This window comes from Girardinichthys multiradiatus, chromosome 10 (genome assembly GCF_021462225.1).
Source record: "Girardinichthys multiradiatus isolate DD_20200921_A chromosome 10, DD_fGirMul_XY1, whole genome shotgun sequence".
In the NCBI taxonomy this organism is placed as follows: Eukaryota; Metazoa; Chordata; class Actinopteri; order Cyprinodontiformes; family Goodeidae; genus Girardinichthys; species Girardinichthys multiradiatus.
In genome coordinates, this window is record NC_061803.1 from 19700158 (window position 1) to 19722635 (window position 22478).

General features: G+C 38.0%; 1 protein-coding gene across 1 annotated transcript; it reads left to right on the plus strand.

The window, feature by feature from the left end:
• The first annotated feature begins 1648 nt into the window (after positions 1-1648).
• On the plus strand, positions 1649-17960 carry acsl5 (acyl-CoA synthetase long chain family member 5). The gene is made up of 22 exons (XM_047378081.1): positions 1649-1825; positions 2639-2697; positions 4807-4975; positions 5125-5236; positions 5533-5597; positions 6096-6197; positions 6273-6372; positions 6725-6903; positions 7027-7059; positions 7149-7200; positions 8036-8109; positions 8215-8292; positions 8371-8505; positions 8584-8718; positions 10827-10922; positions 11643-11715; positions 11904-11992; positions 12624-12740; positions 14899-15042; positions 15132-15233; positions 17099-17170; positions 17355-17960. The coding sequence occupies exons 3-22, from the start codon at positions 4820-4822 to the stop codon at positions 17490-17492; spliced, it is 2052 nt and encodes a 683-aa protein (XP_047234037.1). The 5' UTR covers positions 1649-1825; positions 2639-2697; positions 4807-4819; the 3' UTR covers positions 17493-17960.
• The last annotated feature ends 4518 nt before the right edge of the window (positions 17961-22478 follow it).

The window sequence follows — 22478 nt, forward strand, 5'->3', positions numbered from 1 at the left end:
TCCACTTGAGTTGACTCAGGAACACTCTTAGAAAACAATGGTTCAAGTGTAGGATCTTCTTTCTGTAGCTTAGCAACCTCACTGGAATTAGGAAGAGCCTCAGCCTTTAATGGATCTAATGTGTGCTCAGCCATTTTTGTTCCTCTCACCTTTCCATATCTTCTCTGTCTCTTAGTCTTTTTTGTTTTAACAAAAGTGCTAGAGTCATCTATAGGAACATCTGCATCTCTAAAAGGCAATTCATCCCATCACTGCCACCAAATGTGGTATATTGTCGCCAAAGTGGCTGAAGAAGGGCAGCAGACTGATGTTCTCCAGTGTAGCAGGTGGTTTATTTACAAAAAGAGCAACCACAAATATGTACAAAAATGACTTAAACTTGAAAGTGACAAAATAAACATAACTATACTCAAACCAACCAAAATTAACATCACGTGCACACAGCTACACTGACCTGGTCCTCCCTCCTTAACTTCTTCTTCTTCTGTGTTATTTTTTGGCAGTTGGCAAATAACGTTATGATGTGCATTACCGCCACCGACTGGTATGGAGTGTGGTTCTTCATGGTTTTAAATCTTATTTACTATTACAACAATCAAATTCTATTTATTAATTTAGTTTTCTTGAAAAATCTAATTATAATTTCTCCCTCCTTAACTTTTTTCCTGATCTGCTTAAATACCTTCATGCCCTTCCAAACACAATTAACTGGAATGGAATCTTCCATCTTGCAGGTATATTCCAACATGAGAAATAATGTCAAATCACTGAAGCTACTTCTATCTAGCAACAACCCTGTGTTTACAGTTTAACAATTATACCCTAACTCTAACACTTCAAAACTAATAAACAAAACCCCAAAGTTAACTTAACACTTTAACAGTTTCTTCTCCCCTCTTCACCTGGTACCTCCTGTGACATCACTTCCCTGAAACCTCCAAATACAGGAGGTTAGGCCGCACCTCCTCCTTTAGTTCCTTGAACACAGGTAAGTGGTAAAATCACTAGCTGGAACTAGACAAATGGAGTTCATCCATTTTACCACACCACACCTTGTATTTAGCTTTGTTCATCTATCCCACAATCAAACTTTAATGTCCCTTTGGAAGAAAAGCAGTATGCCCACAGATTAATGCAACTTAGTGTCTAACATATCATAATTCTTTATGATTGTTCTTTTCTTTGAAAATTAAGTGCAGGTAATATAAGCTTTGAGAATCATTTTTTTTTATACCCCGACCCTCCTACTTTTACTACAATTATTCTGCAACATTCCACAGATACCAAATCAGCTTTATTACAGCATGATTTCACTTTGTATCATCAGATATCATTGATTTTTAAAGGAGATAAATTTCAGATTATGGTTTAACAACCAGAGGTCACTCCAAAGGTGCAGGGATTTTATCTTTAGCTATTGCTGGCACCCATGAATCAAATCAGAGAGGACACCATGGTCTCTTTTAATTTTAACAAAGACAAACTTCTAATCCAAGCTATAAATCATGCAAAAAATAAATAAAAAGTTAAAGGGACATGTCTATTAAGGAGTGTGAACTGATTTAATTACAAAACACTCAAATAAGTAAATACAACAAAAACGTGAGAGCTGTTGCAAGTCTCATGGGTGTGCTATCTGCAGAGAGCAGAGCTGGCAGGTTGAGTCCTGCTGAGGAGCCATCACACCTGTTTGGAGTTTGAGGTGCTAATGACTGCAGGCAGGCAGATTGTACATCTGTGGTGTTGCTATCTTCAGCTGCTTCTCCTTAGGAGATCCCTGCTCAGACTGATCCTAAACTGCTGCTGCTAATGCTCATCTCTCCAGGTAACCTCCTTTACAACCAACATCCCCCTTTCATCTCACTCTTAGGAGCAACTTTAAAACAACACAGAGGATCAGCACCATGCTTCTGCTTTGTTAAAGTAGTACACAAATTTCAGACTTTATTACATAAAATCTCCTATAGCTTAAGAACATGTTACTTTTTTGCTGAAATTTTATACTTACTATTTTGAGCTGACTGTTACCAGTCACCCCCCCAAACACATACTTTTGTCCAGTAAGCTCTGCATTGTCTTTTCACTTTAATCTACACACAGATGTGGTCTTTCACCTTTCAGATACTCATCTGGGTGATATCTACAGACAGAGGCTTTGCTTTAAAGGGTTTAAATCAGTTAGAACAATGATGGGAGTCATTTTGGACCTATACATAATGTGGTGGCATGTCTGCTTGTGGCTCTGAATCGTGAATGACATGGATGCCATTTAGGATTTTTGATAGTTTATGTATATTTAGCATTAAAAATATATGTACTACGGATAGGAATAGTGACCTTTCATCAGGTGCAACATCTAGGGTGTTTTTTTCATCTGTCATTACCACTGATAAAGGTCTCATGTTTATCTTTCTGGACTGAAATCAGAGATGAGTGGTGTGGGAGGGAAAAAAAAACCCCTCTGAAGTAGCTTAATAAATTGCACAACTTTAATACTATGGCCTACAAACCAAGACTGTTTGATGCCTATGTTGTCCTTTATCAGTGTAAGTAATTGTGGCCAAAGTTCAAAGATCCTAAGTAGTCAGTTAGTCAGCTGTTTTTATCAGCTCTTGTCCTCCATGTGCTTCCCTCCCAGAGCAGAGCAAGAGGATCTGGAGTGTACACTCGCCTCACACTTGAGAGGTCTCGCAGCAGGTAGGCATTACATCAAAAAGCATTATTTTGAGACATGCTTGGCCTAATTAAAGGCTTTTGTGCTTGTTTAGAGGGTCTGTTTTTTATTTATTTTTTATTTTCTTCAGTGTAAAAATTAATGTTAGGTGATTAGTGCACTGCAACTACAGGGTTCTCTGAGTACAAAAAACCTGTCCAGTTTGAACAACATGGATTTGTCACAAAATGCACAAACTAAAGAGTACAAGTCTTACCTTGTGTAAAAACTGACTTAACATCTATAAATGATGCATATGTCAGACATAGTCCTCTTCCACTGTTTGCACCTTTCTTTCCTTGTTAGAAATGGTAAATGGCCTATACTTGTATAGCATTGTATCAGGTCCTAAGGACCCTAAAGCGCTTTATACTACAATTAATCATACACTCATTCATAGTGGAAGTCTACATTGTAGCTACAGCTGCCCTGGGGCAAACTAAGAGGTGGGCTGCCATACAATCTTTGCACCGGTCCCTCTGGCTACCATCAGCAGGCAAGGTGGGTGAAGTGACTTTCCCAGGGACACAACAACTGAGACAGATGGAGCGGGAATTTGAACCGGCAACCCACCAGTCACAAGACAAACCTCTACCACCTGAGCCCCAAACAATGCCAAGCAATGCCTAAATCATATTATCATTCTATAATGTGTGGAGCATTTTTATTAGGGAGAATCTTATCTTTAAAGGTTCAAGTGTAGCTGTTGCACAATTTATGCAAACTTTGACCTGAACTTGTTAAGGCCTGCAATACTGTGAAGAAGCTCAGAGTTATGCTCATAGTTGTGAAAAAGAGGCTGAAATGGTTTGACGTAACCAAATTTTACCTAATGAATCATTCCAGTTACCAGACAGTTTTACACCTTAATCTGTGGGTCTCTTGCTCTCTTTCTTCAGCTGTATCAAAACAAAACTGAAGTAACATTTCTTTCCTCTCCAGGATTAAATGACTAATGTCTCAGCAGGACCTTGAAAAATTAATGGATTCTTCTTTAGTAAAACTGATGACAGCTGCAGTTGATCCAGAACGCTGCAGCCCTCGTCCTCACTAAAACTAAGGTGGAGCACATCACCCCAGTTCTAAAGTCCCTACACTGGCTCCCCATATCTCAAAGAATAGACTTTAAAATACTTCTGTCAGTCTATAAATCACTGAATGGCTTAGCACCAAATACATTACAGACTTGTCAGTGTGTCAACCACCCAGACCTCTCAGGTCTTCTGGCTCAAATCTACTCTGCATACCCAGAACCAGAACCAAAGATGGAGAAGCAGCTTTTAGTTCTTATGCTCCACTAATCTGGAATAAACTGCCAGTAAACTGTAAAAGCATGGAAACTCTAAGCTGCTTTAAGATTAAAAACGTATTTGTTCAGAGTGACCTTTGACTGTCCTATCTAAACATTACGTTTTCAGTCCAACTTTCCTTTTATTTTCTTGTCAATCATTTTATCAATATTGTTAAATTTTTTATCTTTTTTAATACTTTATTTTAATTCTCTTTAATTATTTGTGTTCGTTTATTTATCTTTATGCCACTGTAATGTACTTTTCCTGTTCTGTCTCTTTCTGTTTTTTTTTTTTTTTTGGTCATGTACAACACTTTGAATTGTCTTGCTACTGAAATGTGCTATATAAATAAACTTGCCTTGCCTAGAAAGCTGAAGATGACATGGGATTTTGTTTTTCAGTTTCGCTGTCTCTGCAAGCATTTATCCAAATTGACTCAAGAATGCCTCTCGCAGTGCATTTATTTATTTTTTTTTACTTTTGCAACTGCCAAGCCAGAATCTAGATCTTAATCTGGAGTCACCTGAAAAGGGCTGTGGACAACAGACGTCAAATCTGATTTTGAAGAACTCTTGGAATAAGTATTTAAGGGCATTTATACATATGCATTCAGGTTATTGCCTATTTTTCAGAAAGGATGCGTGTTGGATAAGGTGTTTGCATCTCAAAACCATGGCATTTTACCTGTCATATGTAAAGTTTGTATTCATATTACCAAGGTTTTTATACGTTGGTTTTGATCAGAGATCCAGGTCTCTGCATTTTGATAAACTGACCATTTGTTCTGATGTCCCTTCCCAGCTGACCCTGCACCATGGACTTCATCTTCCAATTGCTATTCTCGCCTCTCCCGACCCCCGTGGTCATTTCGGCGATCGCCGTTGGTGTTGCGACCCTGTTTTACCTCAACACGCGGCCCAGTCCGCTTCGCAGCCCGGCCGACCTCAACCGACAGAGTCTGGGAGTCAAGGTGTGATCTGCAGAAATATTAAGTTTTATGAATTTATAGTCTGAGGACACATTGTAATTGCCTCACATTTTATAAGTTATAATAGAATAAGGTAACTTTATTATTTTTTTTATCAGCACACTTTAAATCTCAAACTTTTTGTTTTTCAGGATGGCGCAAGAAAAACCGCCTTGTTGGAGGACAACAACAACTTGATGTCATATCTCTACAATGATGCAAAAACCCTATATGAGGTTTTTCAGAGGGGCCTAAGAGTTTCAGGTAATTGGTTTGTTTAAATGGAGAAGAAATGAGGTTCAGTTTTGTATCTGGAATCGGTTGATTTAATAAAAATTGTAATACATCTAAAATATGTTTGAGAAGATGGTTAGTAACTAGAAAAGCTAAATTGCACTGTGCTTAAATTGGAACTAATGAGGTTGTGCAAAATAATTCTACTTGTGGTTAAATGATCTGGAAAGACTTATTTCAGCTCCTTATTTCAGCAAAGTGTGAAGTTCTGTCAAACCACTGGTACATGGCATGATGGCATCAGGATGTCATGTCTTATTTTGTAGGTAATGGACAGTGTTTGGGCTACAGAAAACCTGGAAGACCTTACCAATGGCTGAAGTACCAACAGGTACAGTACAGAGTAGTAATGACTTAAAACATTATGGTCAAATGGTTAAAAAATGTCTTGTGAAATCATTTTCCTGGACTTTACAAAGAAAAATGCAACAAGTGTCCGATCCCATTAACACTGCCAAGATGAAGCTACAGATGTAAAGGAAATAAAATTAAATTGCATTATGTATTAATGCTTTCTTAAAAATTATCTTTATGAAGACAGTATTAAACATGTGTTTTCTTTATTATAAATTATGCAAAATGTCTTCAATATTTATAATTTTAGACAAGAAAGTAAGTCTCCCTAAACCTGACCTCGTTTTCTCTTAAGTTATGCTGTACTCTTCCAGGAGTGTGTTTTTTTTGTTGTTTTTTTTAAAATGACCTTTTCATAACAACTGACAGGATTTTTGGATGTGCTAATTTTTCCTCTGGACTTTTATGAATAAGTCTATATGAAGAATTGCTGTGATATTACTTTTCCTAACTAAGGCTCCCCTGTTCTCTGAAGGTGTCTGACAGGGCACAACACTTGGGGTCAGGACTCCTTCACAAAGGTTTGAAGCCCAACTCAGAAACATTCATCGGCATCTTTGCTCAAAACAGACCTGAGGTAAATGGAGTCTTTTAACTTCTGTTTGTTTGACAAGCATTCAATAATTTCTGCTGTCTGCTCACCAACTTGCAGTGGATTATTGGTGAGCTGGCGTGTTACACCTACTCCATGGTAGCAGTCCCTCTGTACGACACTCTGGGTCCTGAGGCTCTTGTCTTTATTATCAACCAAGGTAATTGGAGCTTTACTTTGCTCTCTAATGCTGCTAATTGCAGAGATGGTAAGATGTCCAGTAACTGTTTTCCCACAGGTGTCTGTAGAGTGATTATTACTTTTTTTTTTTTTTTCCTTTTTCATCCTGTCTACTTTTTCAGCCTGTGTACTTTTTCATCCTGTCTACTTTTTCAGCCTGTGTACTTTTTCAGCCTGTGTACCAGTTGTCTGATCATATTTGTGCAAATTTGCAGGTAAAAGGTTTGACATGAGGGAAAACTGAATTTACTCTGCCTTGAGTTTCAAACAAACCGGTCTTAGAGCTCCAATTTTTAAAAATGTGTATGTATATATTTTTTTTCTCCTATAAGCTGAGATCTCCACAGTGCTCTGTGATGACCAGAAGAAAGCAGAAACACTACTGCTGAACCACGAAAAAGGCCAAACTTCAGTTCTCAAAACTGTTGTGCTCATGAACTCATTCCCCCCTGAACTGATTGAGCGAGGAAAGAAATGTGGGTTGGACATTGTGTCCATGGAAGACATGGAGGTAATACATTTCAAAAACAATCTAATTATAAATTGTATAAATGTAATATAAACTAATGTATACATTTTGTATATGAATTATGAACACCTGAACTAAAACATGTTTTTTGTCTGAGAACTCCAGGTACTGGGAAAGAATAACCTTCAAAAGCCAGTGGTAAGTTATGAATAATTTCGTTTTTTTTCTCCCATATTTCTAACGTAAGACGCTGCTGACTCTGAGCCACTGATTTCATGTTCCAACAGCCGCCAAAGCCAGAGGACCTCAGTATTGTTTGCTTCACCAGCGGCACTACAGGTGATCATCTGTGGTTTGGATAACTTTCAGATTAGCAGGACACATGACCAAGTTTCTCTAGCCTGGTATCCATCCCACCACCTAACAAGCCCCCATGACCCCTCCCACCCCCAAATACCTTTTTATTTTATGATTTTAAACTAACAACCTGCTGTAAAACTCCAAAGAAAACTTGAAAGATCCCTTGAAGTCTTAAGAACAATTAATCATAACCACTTTAAAAGATTATTTAAAATGTTTTATTATCTTAAATGTGACCTCCAGAAGTTGATCGTGCTAAACCTCTCCCTGGCAGGCAAAATAGCATATATTAAAATGTATAAATGACAGACATTTTTATAGCTCTTTCAGAGTATTCCAGTCTTCCTCCTGAAGACATTCTTCAAATGTGTTGATAGGCAGCTGTCCCCATTCTTGTGGGGTAATAGGCAACCCAGAATCTGTATCGATTTGAAATAAATGCCTGTACATCATCGTCACTCCCTGCATGTTACTTCAGGCTCCCCTTTCTTCTAAAAAAAACGCATGTCCTATCATAACCTCCATCCTGAAGATCTGGTCACAATTTAGACAACATTTCAAGCTAGCTTCACCCTTTAAAGTCTCATATGTGATAATCATTTCTTGCCATCCAAATTAGATTCTGTCTTTCATCATTCTTTTCATTTCCCAAAAAAATGATGTATGCTGTTTTTCTATAATCAGTGCTCTTTTTGACAAATTAAAACAGTAAAAGATTTTTACTGTTTTGATGTGAAATATAAAGAAATCAGGGATTGTTTAGAAAACTGGGGCAGTGCTGAATGAGTTGTTTCTGTTTTTGTTTATTCAACAGGAAACCCAAAGGGTGCAATGTTGACACATGAGAATGTTGTTGCTAATGCCGGAGCTGTCATCAAATCCTTTGAGGTACATATGAATAAAACCAGACCAATTTTGACATTGGTTTTTATCTCTTTATCATCCAGCTCAACATAACTTTTATTATTTTTATTTTTTATTTGCCCCTTTCAGACATCCTTAGTTCCATCTCCTCAGGATGTCAGCATTTCCTTTCTGCCTTTAGCGCACATGTTTGAGAGAATTGTACAGGTAAGAAAAAGGGTTCTGTTTAGATCAAATTACTGTTCAGGATTTCTGAGGACGTTTCTGTTTTCCTGAATGTTTCAGATAGTGATTTATGGTGCTGGGGCCAAGGTGGGGTTCTTCCAGGGGGACATTCGGCTGCTGCCAGATGACATGAAAACTCTGCAGCCCACGGTTTTCCCAGTGGTGCCTCGACTCCTCAATCGAATATATGACAAAGTTGGTAAATTGTTAAAACAGCTGGGTTTTTTTCTTTAAGCAAAATAAACGTTTCTTACAGTAGCTCTTTGTAACCAGGCTCAGAGCGGAGCTACATCTCCCTTTAAGAAATGGCTGCTGAACTTTGCTGCAGCGAGGAAGTATGCTGAGGTGAAGGATGGCATCATCAGGAAAAACAGCATATGGGACAAACTCATCTTCAGCAAAGTCCAGGTATTACCTCTATCTAAATACATGCAAACTGTTGAACTCTTCTTTTTGTTTTTTAATTAATGGTTTGTAACCTTTTATGGTTCTGTCCTAATATTGTTAAAACAATTCTAAAGAAGTTAAGGTTGTTGGTTTTTTGGGAGTGTAACAAGTCCAGGAGAGAAATCAAGACATTCACCTTCACAGTGACGCGCCATCTCTTTCTGGTGGAACCCAAGGTGTTCGAGGCCCAGAAGGGATGTATAGTCCCTCAACTACATTCTTGGTCTGCCCCAGTCTCCTCCCAGTGGGACCTGTCTGGAAAACCTGTCAAAGGAAGGAATTAAGGAGGGAACTTAATAAGATGTCCAAACCACCTTAACTGACTTCTTTCGGTGCAGAAAAGCAGTGGCTTTATTTCGAGCTCCTAACCTTTTCTGCAAGGATGTGTTGAGTCACTTTATAAAATAAGTTTATTTCAGTTGCTTTTTTCCATAATCTTGTTTCCAAAATCTTGTTCTTGTATTCAATGCTTTTTTTTTTTTTTTCTTGACCACAAAAGACTAGAATAGTGGCAATAGTACATCAGACAAGGCCCTAATCTTTCCATCCATCCGTCTCATGCTCCATCCTATATTTGATCACTTGTGGAGAGAAATGCCCTTTTTGTTCCTGTTAAGGGACTTCGAGTAGCTTATTCTCATTCTGGCAAATTAACTCTTTGTGCAAACTTCTTCACTGAAGATTATTGCATAAAGACATCAAAAGAACCACATTGGCTTGCAAAAAATTAAGATTGGATGCTGAGGTTCCCAGATTAGATGCCCTTACCTCCAGGACTACACCTTGAGATCCTGCCCATAAAGACCACTGGAAACATTGGTAACAAGGGGAGCTACCTTGGCAGAGTCAAGCTTACGCTGGACACAGTGACTTTGCCCTAAAACTCTGGACACAACTCTTGCTTTGGGTATACCAGGACTGCATAGCCCTAAAAAGTAACCCAGCTGCCTCATACTCTCGCAGCAGCCCACAAAAGTCTCTCATAGCACTGAAACTGCACTTGAGTAGTATCTGCACTAAGACTTCACCACTTTTATTAGCTACTGATTCAAAAGCCTCTGTGATTCATTTGCTCTCCTCACAGCTGCCTTTGTTGTGGTTTACCATAGTACTGATCTCCTGTTTTGGAGCATTGTGGCATTATAGACCGTATCCTGGATTGGTTTGTGTTGCCTTTCTGACAAGTGTTTCTTCAATCCTTGGCAACTTTCTCATTTAGCCCTGCCTGTGGATTTTCCCAAAGTTCCGTTGTTGGGACATTTGTATTATTTGTTACAATGCTCCATTTAAAGAAAATATCACTTTTATAACTGCAAAGGAAATACACAGATCTGCAACTTTAGCACAACCATACAGTTTCTCAAAACCCATTATTTGTCCATTTCAAACAATAAAGCTTAAATTGCTTCTAATTTCTTAAATTGCAATGATTAATATGTAGCAACCCTCTAAAGGCTGGTTAGCATTGAGCTTGCTATGAAATCTTATTTGGTGTGAGACTTTGTTATAATTCTAAATTATATTATTATTATTATCCAGCTGAGGTTTTCATGGGATCTTGGAAGGGGTATCCAGACATTTGTTTTATCCCAGCTGGATTATTGTAATTTTCTGTACATTGGTGTTGGTCACACTTGTCCCTTGATGGCTTGAGTTGGTTCAGAATGGTGCAACTAATCTTTTAACATGAACTCAAAACCATGGCCTCATTTCTCCAGTGTTGGTCTTTCTTCACAAGCTCTCTGGATATTTTTCTAACTTTAACATTAAGTCATGAGGCACTTTATAGTAATGTTCTTGTGTGCCTGTCTGATTTCCTGGAACTATGGTAAAAATCTCTATTGATTCCTTGCTTTTAGATGCCCCAAGGTTTAGGCTGGTACACGTCTTAGGTCATTCACTCAGTATATTCCATATATTTTCTTCATATCTTTTACAGTGGTATTTTTAGTCTTTTTTATTTTTATTTTATGTAAATAATTTACAAAAGAACATTTAACAATTGAGCAAAGTTAACTTGAATTCATTGTTGTGCATGGTGGTTCTAAATGCTCTCATCCCTGACTCAGGAGTCTCTGGGGGGCCATGTGAGGATGATGGTGACTGGAGCGGCACCCATATCACCATCTGTTCTCCGCTTCCTCAGGGCTGCTCTGGGCTGCCAGGTTATAAACCTTTAATCCCCTCAGTGTACTGAGTGTCTTTATTAGACATTGTTTTTTTTCCTACAAACATGGATGCCTAATTTTTCTTTTAACTCTAAAGATAATATGTTTCATATTCTTTTTGGTGGTTCTCTAAAATTCAATCTGCTCATTTGTGGATCCGATTAAGGAAACACTTTTGTGTGACCGTTGACCATGTCAGAATATAACTTTTCTTTGCCACAGCAGCTGTATAAGTACAGACATTTGCACTGTTTATATTGATGAACTCATGTCTTTTTTCACAAGTTATAACTTGATATATTGTCATTTAGTTGCAATGTCCCTGACTGCACAGCAACAAGTCAGCTTTATACAAGAATGTTTGGTCTTTTGGTCGTGGGTTGAAGCTATTTAAAAACTAGTTTGCAATACACATGCAAGTTACTCTACACTTGAATTGATTTTGAACATACTGCATTCATTTGCAATAGCAGTGTAAATAAACAATATTACAGAAAACCAAACATTTTAACCGAAACATGCCTGCCTCTTAGAGTTGGTTCTTCTGTGGATTCACTTTAAAACATTTCTAAGTAAATTCTGAGGTTTAAACAAGTTGTGATCTCAGAGGAGCTTGCTATAAACCAACTCAGATACAATAATATTTGTGTGGAAGAATTTCACAACATTGATACTTGTTCCTGTTGAGACGTTAATGCTGTTCTCTGGTTCTCTCAGATCTTTGAAGCATACGGTCAGACAGAGTGTGCAGCTGCCTGCACTTTCACCTTACCAGGAGATGCCACTTCTGGTATGTAGTTGAACAAACTAACACAGAACCAACTGTTGATACAATGTATGGTCTGACATTTTTTAGAGATTTGGTGTTTAAATACCTTTTGTAATTGGTAATATTGACAAATCTTTCACATTTGAGGAAAAATGCCAAATGCATGCAAAAAAATAAAAACCCTTTTAACCAATGCTCTTTTACTGCAGGTCATGTTGGCGTGCCTCTGCCTTGTAATTTTTTGAAGTTGGTTGATGTGGATGAAATGAACTACTTTGCTTCAAATGGTGAAGGGGAGGTAGGTTAATTGAAAATCTGTTTAGACCAGGGGATAGTAAAGTCTTGCAACAGAAGTCTGTGTGATAACAGTTTAGATAAATTTTTTATGGAGTCAAAACAGCATTTTCTTTTTTTTTTTTCTTTTTTTTTTACCAATATCTAATAGCAGCCATCTCCCAGTTCCACTATGATAATAAACTGCCACTCTGAGCCCTGATGGATTCCTTTCAGTTCGCACGTGCTCAGAAGAAAGCCAGTAGTATCTCTTCTATTTCACACACGGCTGAGGAAAACTAAACATTAAAGCTTAAAAGGCTAGTAAATGTGTTAATGATGCAGAGGAAGTGAAGCAGGCTACATTGGTCACAGAAGCTGTGTGCTGAGAACAATTTTTCTGCGATATAGAAACATCTTTTTTTGTATGTCAAAATTCTTGGTTTGGGGTGATGGAACAAGGGCCCTACTCAGAACAGGGCCTATGTGAGTATTACTTGACATCTAACTCTGTTAGAATCATCTACAAAATTTGAAATTTTTGGAGGTGGAGGGAAGGACATTGGGTGCAGGATAGGTGGAATAGACTGTTTCAAACCTAGCAAATTAGTTTATTTAAAACATCACAGTGTATTTTTGTATCATGCTTTTTCCAGGTGTGCATTAAGGGAACAAATGTATTTAAGGGCTACTTGAAAGATCCAGAAAAGACTGCAGAGACCTTGGATAAGGATGGTTGGCTCCACACTGGTGATATTGGCAAATGGCTTCCGGTAAGATGCATCTAGTCACTTGTTTCCCCGCATCATGAAAAAATTGATGTTATTGGCTGAATGTTCACCACAATAACGACAAATGCAACTTCAAAATGCTTAACGTTGTCTTACAAAAACATTCATACCTTTTCAACTTCTTCACATTCTGTCCCATTAAAGCCACACAGTTTGTTTTTTAATGGGGCATTAAGCAACAGACCAAGAAAGTGAAGCATATTGGTGTCGAAGGAAAATTATTGGTTTCAAAATTTGTACAAATCACAAGTGTACGACACATTTGCAATCAGCCGTTTTCTTTGATGCCCATAAATAAAATGCAGTGAAAAACGTTGCATTCTTAATTGATAAAATGGTGTACAGCTGTGTGTGTGTGTAATTTAGACTTTAAATCCAGCTGTTCTGTGAAGGCCTTAGAGGTTTGCTAGAGGACTTTAAGCAAACTGCATCAAGAAAACCAATGAGCACAGCAGACAGGTCAGGGAGCATACTATGGAGACGTTTAAAGCATGGTTAGGTTATGAAATGATATCCAAAGTTTTGAATAATGAGCTCTGTTGAATCTATCTGAAAAACTGCAACCTCCTAAGGCATGGCCATCCACCTAAATTGACAGACGACTGGGGAGAGCACTTATCTGAAGCAGCCAAAAAGGGCCACGGTAACCCTGGAGAAGCTGCACAGCTCTGGCAGAATCTGTTTTAAAGTCATACCCTCCACAAAGCTGGCCTTTAAGGATGCATAGCATGATTGTTGAAAGCCACAAGAAGTCTCATTTGCAGAAGCCATGTAGGGGACACGGGGTACAAGTGGAAGAAGGTGCTCTGGTAAAATGGCAATTAACTGGAATTTATTGGCCACCATCCAAAGCGGTAGTTATGGTGGAAAATAAGCACCCTGTACCCACCATCCCTGTTGTGAAGCGGTGTCAGTATCATGCCTTGGGAATACTTTTGTTCAGCAGATGTACAATTGCATGCCATGCTTTTCAGATGATTTCCCGAGGGAAAAAAAAACAAATTGAAAGCCATGTATTATCCATCCCCGATATATTCAATTCTTTGTTGGGCTGTTTTAGAGTTAGAAATCTGATAAACACAAACATGTGTAAAATAAGACACAAGTGAACCAACTAAATTTGACTTGCAAGGGTGAGACAGTTCTCTGCCAGAACAGCAACTTCCTTCTCACAAAGGGAGACATCTTTGCACCAGCCTTTTATTTACAACTCCCATTCTTACAAGCAAAAAGCGGCAATTGGTTCAGCTAATTCTTAGAGATTTCACCCTAAAAGAGTAGTCATTCCCATATATGGTATAAGTTTGTCATGTTCTGAGGGTGATCCACTACAGACTGCATTCCTTAACCTTCTGCAAACACTTTTTCACACTAAAAAAGCAATCATAGGAATCATCTTAACTATAGTAGAACTTCAGACATAAACAAGATTTAAACTAAACAGTGATAACTTATATATTTTTCCAACAGGCTACCACCTAAAATCCCCCAAAATATATTAGTTCCTGTAATGTGATTAAATGTGAAAAATTCAAGAGGTGTGAATACTTTTGCAAGTCACTGTACTTTAAAAGAAATGACTTGCTGAAGGTCTTTTTTTCACTACCTACCCGGTTATTGGTCTGCATAATTTTAATTTCTAAACAAAAGCTTTGATTTATGAAGCTTAGCAATATTTTACAAGCATCAGTTTTGAAACTGTTTATTCCGCTACAGTTTGAAGTTTGAGATAGTTTATAGAAGATAATGCAACCTTTTTGGTCGTATAAATACTATTTGACAGTGCTTTGATTATTATAAAGGTAGGTCGGACAACCCAACATGCAAACCTGTTGCTGTGCAAATTTACTTATATTTAGCTTTTACTTTATGGGTTAATGCCTCAATTTTAAATTCCTTCAATTAAGTAAAAAATTATAAATTAAAGGCAGATTGCTTCAGACTGTTTTAAATCCAAATGGTTTTTGGCTTAATTTCAAGTTTTCTTAAATGTTTCTTGATTATCCGGTATCCATAAACTTCCTTAAAACTAGGCCATGTCACTTTTGCAAGATTAGCACTGGTAAAACTGAGTCTTTACCAGAGTTGTAACAGACAAAAGTTTATATTTCTCAGTTCTGCCTTGTGGCTTTTGCAACAGAATGGAGTCTTAAAGATTATTGACAGAAAGAAGAACATATTCAAGCTGGCTCAGGGGGAGTACATCGCCCCAGAGAAGATCGAGAATGTGTACGTCCGGAGCGGACCCGTGGCCCAGGTGTTTGTACATGGAGACAGTCTGCAGGTAACTCAGATTTGTGTGTGTGTGTGTGTGTGTGTGTGTGTGTGTGTATGTGCGTGCTTTAACAGTTAACAATTTTTCTGTCTAAACAGTCCTGCCTGGTTGCTGTTGTGGTCCCCGAAGCAGCCATCCTGCAAGGTTTTGCAAAAAGTCTTGGCATCCAGGGCTCCATTGAAGAACTCTGCAAGAACACAGTAGGTTTCTGTCTGAAATGAATAGGTCTCTTTGCTCCCAAAGTGTTTTTAGATAAATGTCCAAAGTCAAGAATCTGCAGGAAGCATGATTATTAACAATAAAGGCTGCCAGTTGGAGGAGTCGGCAAACTTACTGTAGAACTCATAAAGTACAGGTCCTTCTCAAAATATTAGCATATTGTGATAAAGTTCATTATTTTCCATAATGTCATGATGAAAATTTAACATTCATATATTTTAGATTCATTGCACACTAATTGAAATATTTCAGGTCTTTTATTGTCTTAATACGGATGATTTTGGCATACAGCTCATAAAAACCCAAAATTCCTATCTCACAAAATTAGCATATTTCATCCGACCAATAAAAGAAAAGTGTTTTTAATACAAAAAACATCAACCTTCAAATAATTATGTACAGTTATGCACTCAATACTTGGTCGGGAATCCTTTGGCAGAAATGACTGCTTCAATGCGGCGTGGCATGGAGGCAATCAGCCTGTGGCACTGCTGAGGTCTTATGGAGGCCCAGGATGCTTCGATAGCGGCCTTTAGCTCATCCAGAGTGTTGGGTCTTGAGTCTCTCAACGTTCTCTTCACAATATCCCACAGATTCTCTATGGGGTTCAGGTCAGGAGAGTTGGCAGGCCAATTGAGCACAGTGATACCATGGTCAGTAAACCATTTACCAGTGGTTTTGGCACTGTGAGCAGGTGCCAGGTCGTGCTGAAAAATGAAATCTTCATCTCCATAAAGCTTTTCAGCAGATGGAAGCATGAAGTGCTCCAAAATCTCCTGATAGCTAGCTGCATTGACCCTGCCCTTGATAAAACACAGTGGACCAACACCAGCAGCTGACACGGCACCCCAGACCATCACTGACTGTGGGTACTTGACACTGGACTTCTGGCATTTTGGCATTTCCTTCTCCCCAGTCTTCCTCCAGACTCTGGTACCTTGATTTCCGAATGACATGCAGAATTTGCTTTCATCCGAAAAAAGTACTTTGGACCACTGAGCAACAGTCCAGTGCTGCTTCTCTGTAGCCCAGGTCAGGTGCTTCTGCTGCTGTTTCTGGTTCAAAAGTGGCTTGACCTGGGGAATGCGGCACCTGTAGCCCATTTCCTGCACACGCCTGTGCACGGTGGCTCTGGATGTTTCTACTCCAGACTCAGTCCACTGCTTCCGCAGGTCCCCCAAGGTCTGGAATCGGCCCTTCTCCACAATCTTCCTCAGGGTCCGGTCACCTCTTCTCGTTGTGCAGCGTTTTCTGCCACACTTTTTCCTTCCCACAGACTTCCCACTGAGGTGCCTTGATACAGCACTCTGGGAACAGCCTATTTGTTCAGAAAATTATTTCTGTGTCTTACCCTCTTGCTTGAGGGTGTCAATAGTGGCCTTCTGGACAGCAGTCAGGTCGGCAGTCTTACCCATGATTGGGGTTTTGAGTGATGAACCAGGCTGGGAGTTTTAAAGGCCTCAGGAATCTTTTGCACGTGTTTAGAGTTAACTCGTTGATTCAGATGATTAGGTTCATAGCTCGTTTAGAGACCCTTTTAATGATATGCTAATTTTGTGAGATAGGAATTTTGGGTTTTCATGAGCTGTATGCCAAAATCATCCGTATTAAGACAATAAAAGACCTGAAATATTTCAGTTAGTGTGCAATGAATCTAAAATATATTAATGTTAAATTTTCATCATGACATTATGGAAAATAATGAACTTTATCACAATATGCTAATATTTTGAGAAGGACCTGTACATGTCTGCAAATTGCATTTGCTGAAAGCTGTGCAGTGGTACTTTCTGGTCTGAAAGACATGTTTAACTGAATTATTCTAACTGTATTTTATTGTTCTCAGGAAATTAAAAAAGCCATAATTACAGATATGACCAAACTAGGAAGAGAAGCAGGTCTAAAGTCTTTTGAGCAGGTAAAGACTGAATTTTCTGTCAATGCAGATGCTAGATTTAATTAATCTTTCATAAATCTCAAGTATGACTTATTTTGTCATACATATATTAAAAAGATTAAAATGAGTATCTTAATTTTGAAACTCATCTTATTAGATTTGACATAGTTAAACTGTCAACTCTTCTCTTTCCTCTTTGATGTAGGTGAAAGACGTGCACCTCCACCCTGAGCTCTTCACTATTGAGAACGGCCTGTTGACTCCCACCTTGAAGGCAAAGAGGACTGAGCTCAAAGCTCTGTTCCAATCACAACTCAACCAACTTTATGCTAACATCCAATAAATTAACCCTCAGATACACGTTGGTCTTTACCAACGTGTATCTGAGGGTTCTGCTGTTCTTTTACAGCAGAACATTCAGTTCAGTTTCTTTATATGGCACTCATTTACATCAAATCTCACCTCAAGGCACAAATGATACAGTTTATATACAGAAATATTTAGTTAATTTGGTACAATCAGAGAGTCAGACTTAAACTACATAGGAATTCCAACTTGATCCTTGTAATGATGCAGTAAAGTTCAGTTTATAATGCTTATTGGTGAAGTGTCCATTTAGTGATGCAAAACTTTCACCATAACATTTTTAACCTACATAGCAAATGGTTCTGCTGAACCAAATCGTGTAAAGGCAAATTAATGTGAAACTTGACTACTTAATTAAAAGCTGGTGATGTCATTTTCATGTCTAAAATAGTGGAAATCCCTGGTAGCATTTCATAAATGTTAATAAAGGTTATTTGGTAAATCATTTAAGCCTTGTGAAACTTCTTTCCCATACTGAAATGAGATTATTTGACAGTTTAGTATTCAGGCTCAAAACCCTTTTGTTTTCATTTTGCTGTTTGTTTTTTCTGTCTCTTAATTGTTCAGGTGAACCCTATTAATGTCTGGATTTTCCTCCAGTCCTGCCAAGGTTTAAGTCTGAGGGAAAATGTTTTTTAGGTCAACACTGCCCTCATGTGTTGAAATTCAAACACTGTATAAACTGAATCTGTTCAAGACGTGGTAACTTTGTCTGTGACGGCTTTAGCTGCAGAGATAGTGGATAACTTTTTTGTGTTTTCCAATCTTAAAAACATCCAAATACTTACAACAAACGGTTTATCCCTCTTGATTTTTCACCCTCCTTCTCATCCTCTGCATGTAGGGACACAGGTGGAAACGCTATGAAAGTTTTATAAAACAGGTTAAATATAACAGGCTACACAATTATATTTTGTTACTTGAGAGCAAAAGAGTTCATCTTTACGACGTTATGTTTATTAAAACAATTTAACCCAACAAACACCTTTTTTATGTGTTAACTGGAAATGAAATGTTGACTAAATGGACAACTGCCCTGGTTCACTGTTTTGATTGAACATTGACATTATTAAAGTAATACATTATATAGGGTCAATTGAATTGCAGCAAAGAGTGTCACGCAAAGTTGCACTTAGTCTTGGTCATAAGACCGTTCTCAAATACCACATACCAGGAGTTGCAGATTCCACTTGTTAGATGTGGATATCTAATATCTATTGGACTAATTCACTGTCTTCAGTTGCATCAAATATTTTAAAGACTATGCTACCCAAGTGTAAGTTTTTCTGCACAAACGAGGTGATTGCTGGAGGATGCTCCATAATAATGAGGATGCCAGGGGCTTGTTTTATGGCTCCGCCCCCTCATACATGGAATCAACTCCAAAATTGGCCACATTTGAGATTTGTTTCATTCAGTGAGTTGAAATGAAGGTTTTATGTGTGTGTACAGAAAAAAATAATGCAATGATGTGATTCAGAAGCCATGGAATGAATGAATAAACCAAAGTTTAGATGGAAAAATAATACAGTGCATACTTTCTAGGGAGTTGCAAGTTACTTTTCTGAGTGTAAAATATACTTTTCATGAAGTTGCTTTCCTCTGGTAACATTTCAGAACTTAGTGGTTACTTCTGCAACTTAAATGTGTGTTGGATACTTTTAGCCTCAGTGTAACATCTTGGAATCTGATGGTCACTTTTCTGAATTTGCTAGTTGGAATCTATAGGTACTTTTGGGATTTTGCAGGCTACAGGATACCTTCTGAAATTTTCAGGGTTTGGATCTTGTTGGTAACTTTCCAAAATTGTTTGGTTCCTTTCAGAATTTGAAGGTTACTGTTGACTTTCAGGATTACTGGTTGATAATTGCTGGTCGCTGTCTGGAAGTTACACGTCTTGGAAGTTGCTGGTTACAGAATACTTTCTTGAAACCCAAGGTCAGATGGCTGTTCATGTATAATGGTCCTCAAAAAGAATAGATGGCAGATTAAATGCCTGTTTTTTTGTCCAGGGAAACTGTCAAACCTGATGGTAACACTGAAGAAGCTGTGGGATTTTGAGGTTAGTTTTGGTTGCCTTCTACATGTGGCAATATTCTATGGAGAGTAGGGTTCCAAGACGGCAGCCCTTTCCTTCAAAGAAAACATCCAGGACTTGCTAGAACCTCACAAAAGAATGCATTATGGCATGATGAAACCAAACTTGTACTTTTGGAAGTTTGGCACAAAGCAAACCTGCACATCATAGATTTCCATACTAACAGTGAAGATTGTGGTGGAGTCATCATGCTCTGGCTTTACTATTTTTATTGGAACCGAGCTTTTTATCAAGGTTAAGGAAGTTGAGCGTAGTCCTAAATGCAAGTCAGGCACATTCAGGTGTCTATTAGAAATCCGAAGGTTGAATTTTAACACAAATAAACAAAAGATACTAAATAATAGGAAAATGAATGTGTTGGAATGGTTTAGCCAGAATCCAAACTACAGTCTGTGGAGTCACCTGAAGAGGGACATGCCTTCACAATCAGAGACATGGAGAACCTTTGAGATGTGGTATTCTAGTAGTAGATGTTAGACATCTTTGGTAGAAAGAGGCCTGAAACTAAATTGAAAGATGTTTCAACAAAGTGTTAGTTTAGGGGTTTGCACACTTATGCAGCTCAGTTACTGCAACTTTAGTGGACTTGTACTAGGTACATTTCTAATAGTTGGGGAAATAAACCTTTTGAAATGATTTATTGGGGTCTCATTTATCCCAAAAAAACAGGCAAACAAATTTTCATTTTTGAGAACCACCGTAAATATTCAACTGACCCTGAAAGAGTTCTGTAGGATTTTTTTCTGCTTGAGTGATCTGATCTGACTGCAAAAGCAGAGTACAGAATCTGGTGAACAAACTGAAATCAGACCAACACATCAATATCAGATTGCTTCCTAGTGGTTGTGGATTTAAAGAACAATCACCCCAAACATTGTGGAAATCGATAGATAACAAATATATATTTAATGCACCAACTAAGATGCCAGTGAGAGCTGACATAACAGATTGCCATCTCCAAAATAATTGTTTTCTAGCAATTAAAATATAATTCCATCACAGCAATAACACTTTAAATGCCATGGAAATGTGTAATTGTGAAAAGCTTTAACAAATCTCCCCAATGCCGACTTCCTTCACTGTTCTATCTTTTAGAGTAAGGGAGTAGCAAGCGGTGGTTGTGAAGTATTCTACAGTCAGACATTATGATTTTTCAAGTTACACTAAAAACTGAAAGAAATAACCTAAAATTAAAAAAAACGTAATTAGCTTAAGTTGTATATATTAATATAAAGATAAAATTGAACCCCCACCAAATAAAAAATGTAATTAATGAGTGTTAATTCTCTACACCTCCATACGCTGAAAGCCTAAGTCAAAGTTTCATTCAGATTGTTTTAAGGTGGGCCGGTTAAACAGAATTTATTCTCCTCTTTTTGTTTACTTTTCTCTACTGCATTTTTTTCTTCCACTCATCTTTCCATCAATATGCTTGGACACACCATATAGCTATAGTTCAGAATATTTAGATGGTGAACTACAAACATGAATTGCCTCATATCTAACCTGGTTGAAGTGAATGTAGAACTAATTCTTAGAAGTAGTTGTTGTTCTTGGAAAAGTACTAGAGATAATTGAAACAGAAAGCCACGAATAATCAAGCATTAAAAATGTTTACCGCTAACTCTTCACAAAACTCCACTTAAAGGTAACACTCCAGCCAAAAAGTACCACCACCCTACCAAGGCTGTTTTCTAAGGTAGATTTTTTGGTTCCAGTGGTGTAAGTTCCTGGAAAACCGTTCCTGGAGTGAAAACACACCTACGGAGATTCATCTACAATTGTGTTGTTGAGCAGGTTTGCAAATTAGATGTTAAGGTCTGCTTGGTGAGCTGAACCTCATCATGCATCTTGGGAGTTGAGGTTGTGCCAGAAACTTTTGCTTATCTGTGTGGTGAACCACAGCAGTTAATATTTCATCATGAACTGTAGAATAAAGAATAAATAAATACAATTTTCATTAAATAGTTATTTTTATGTTTAACATAATGTTTATTAAATGTAGGCTATTTCACATGTGTCTCGATTTTATTTAATCATTTGCACAAATATTTAATTTATTTATTGGATTGTGATAATTTAGCCCTCCACAAGTACTTTCACTTTTGGAAAAAAAAAACAAAAAAAACTACAATTCAATTCAGTTTATTTATATAGCGCCAATTCACAACACATGTCGTCTCAAGGCACTTCACAAAAGTCAGGTACATACATTCCAATTAATCCTAACCATTGAACAGTGCAGTCAGATTCAGTTATTTATTCAAATTGGATACAAAGTTTTTCTGTCTAAGCAAACCCAGCAGATTGCATCCAGTCAGGGACTTGCAGCATTCCCTCCTTCTGGATGAGGATGTAGAGACAGTGGACAATCACTGGCGTTGACTTTCCAGGAATCCCTCATCCTCAGCATGGATGTAGCGACAGTGGAGAGGATAGCTCCCTTTTAACAGGAAGAAACCTCCAGCAGAACCAGGCTCAGTGTGAGTGGCCATCTGCCACGACCGACTGGGGGTTTGAGAGAACAGAGCAGAGACACAAAGAGAACAAAGAATCACTGATCCAGGAGTACTTTCTATGGGAAGGAAAAGTAAATGTTAATGGATGTAGCTCCTTTAGTCGTTTCACCTAGAAAGAAAGAACAGATAAACTCTGAGACAGTTTTCAAGGTTAGAGTCTGAAAGAGAGCACATAGGGTTAGTCACAGTAAAAGCTCAGTCAATCGCCATGTCTAGGAGAGAGAAAGGGTTAAACACTGAAAGACAGGGCCATGTGGATCATCTGTAGAGGGTGAGCATTATTTTAGATGTCTTTAGATGTCATTATTTATTTATTTATTTTAGCCCAAATATTATCGGGTCGAAG

Bases quoted from the DNA above. Each gene is read 5' to 3' on its own strand.
- acsl5 (XM_047378081.1), top strand. From the start codon at position 4,820: ATGGACTTCATCTTCCAATTGCTATTCTCGCCTCTCCCGACCCCCGTG. The intron at 5,237-5,532 runs GTAATTGGTTTG...CTTATTTTGTAG, and splicing joins GAGGGGCCTAAGAGTTTCAG to GTAATGGACAGTGTTTGGGC. The intron at 15,234-17,098 runs GTAGGTTTCTGT...TATTGTTCTCAG, and splicing joins AAGAACTCTGCAAGAACACA to GAAATTAAAAAAGCCATAAT.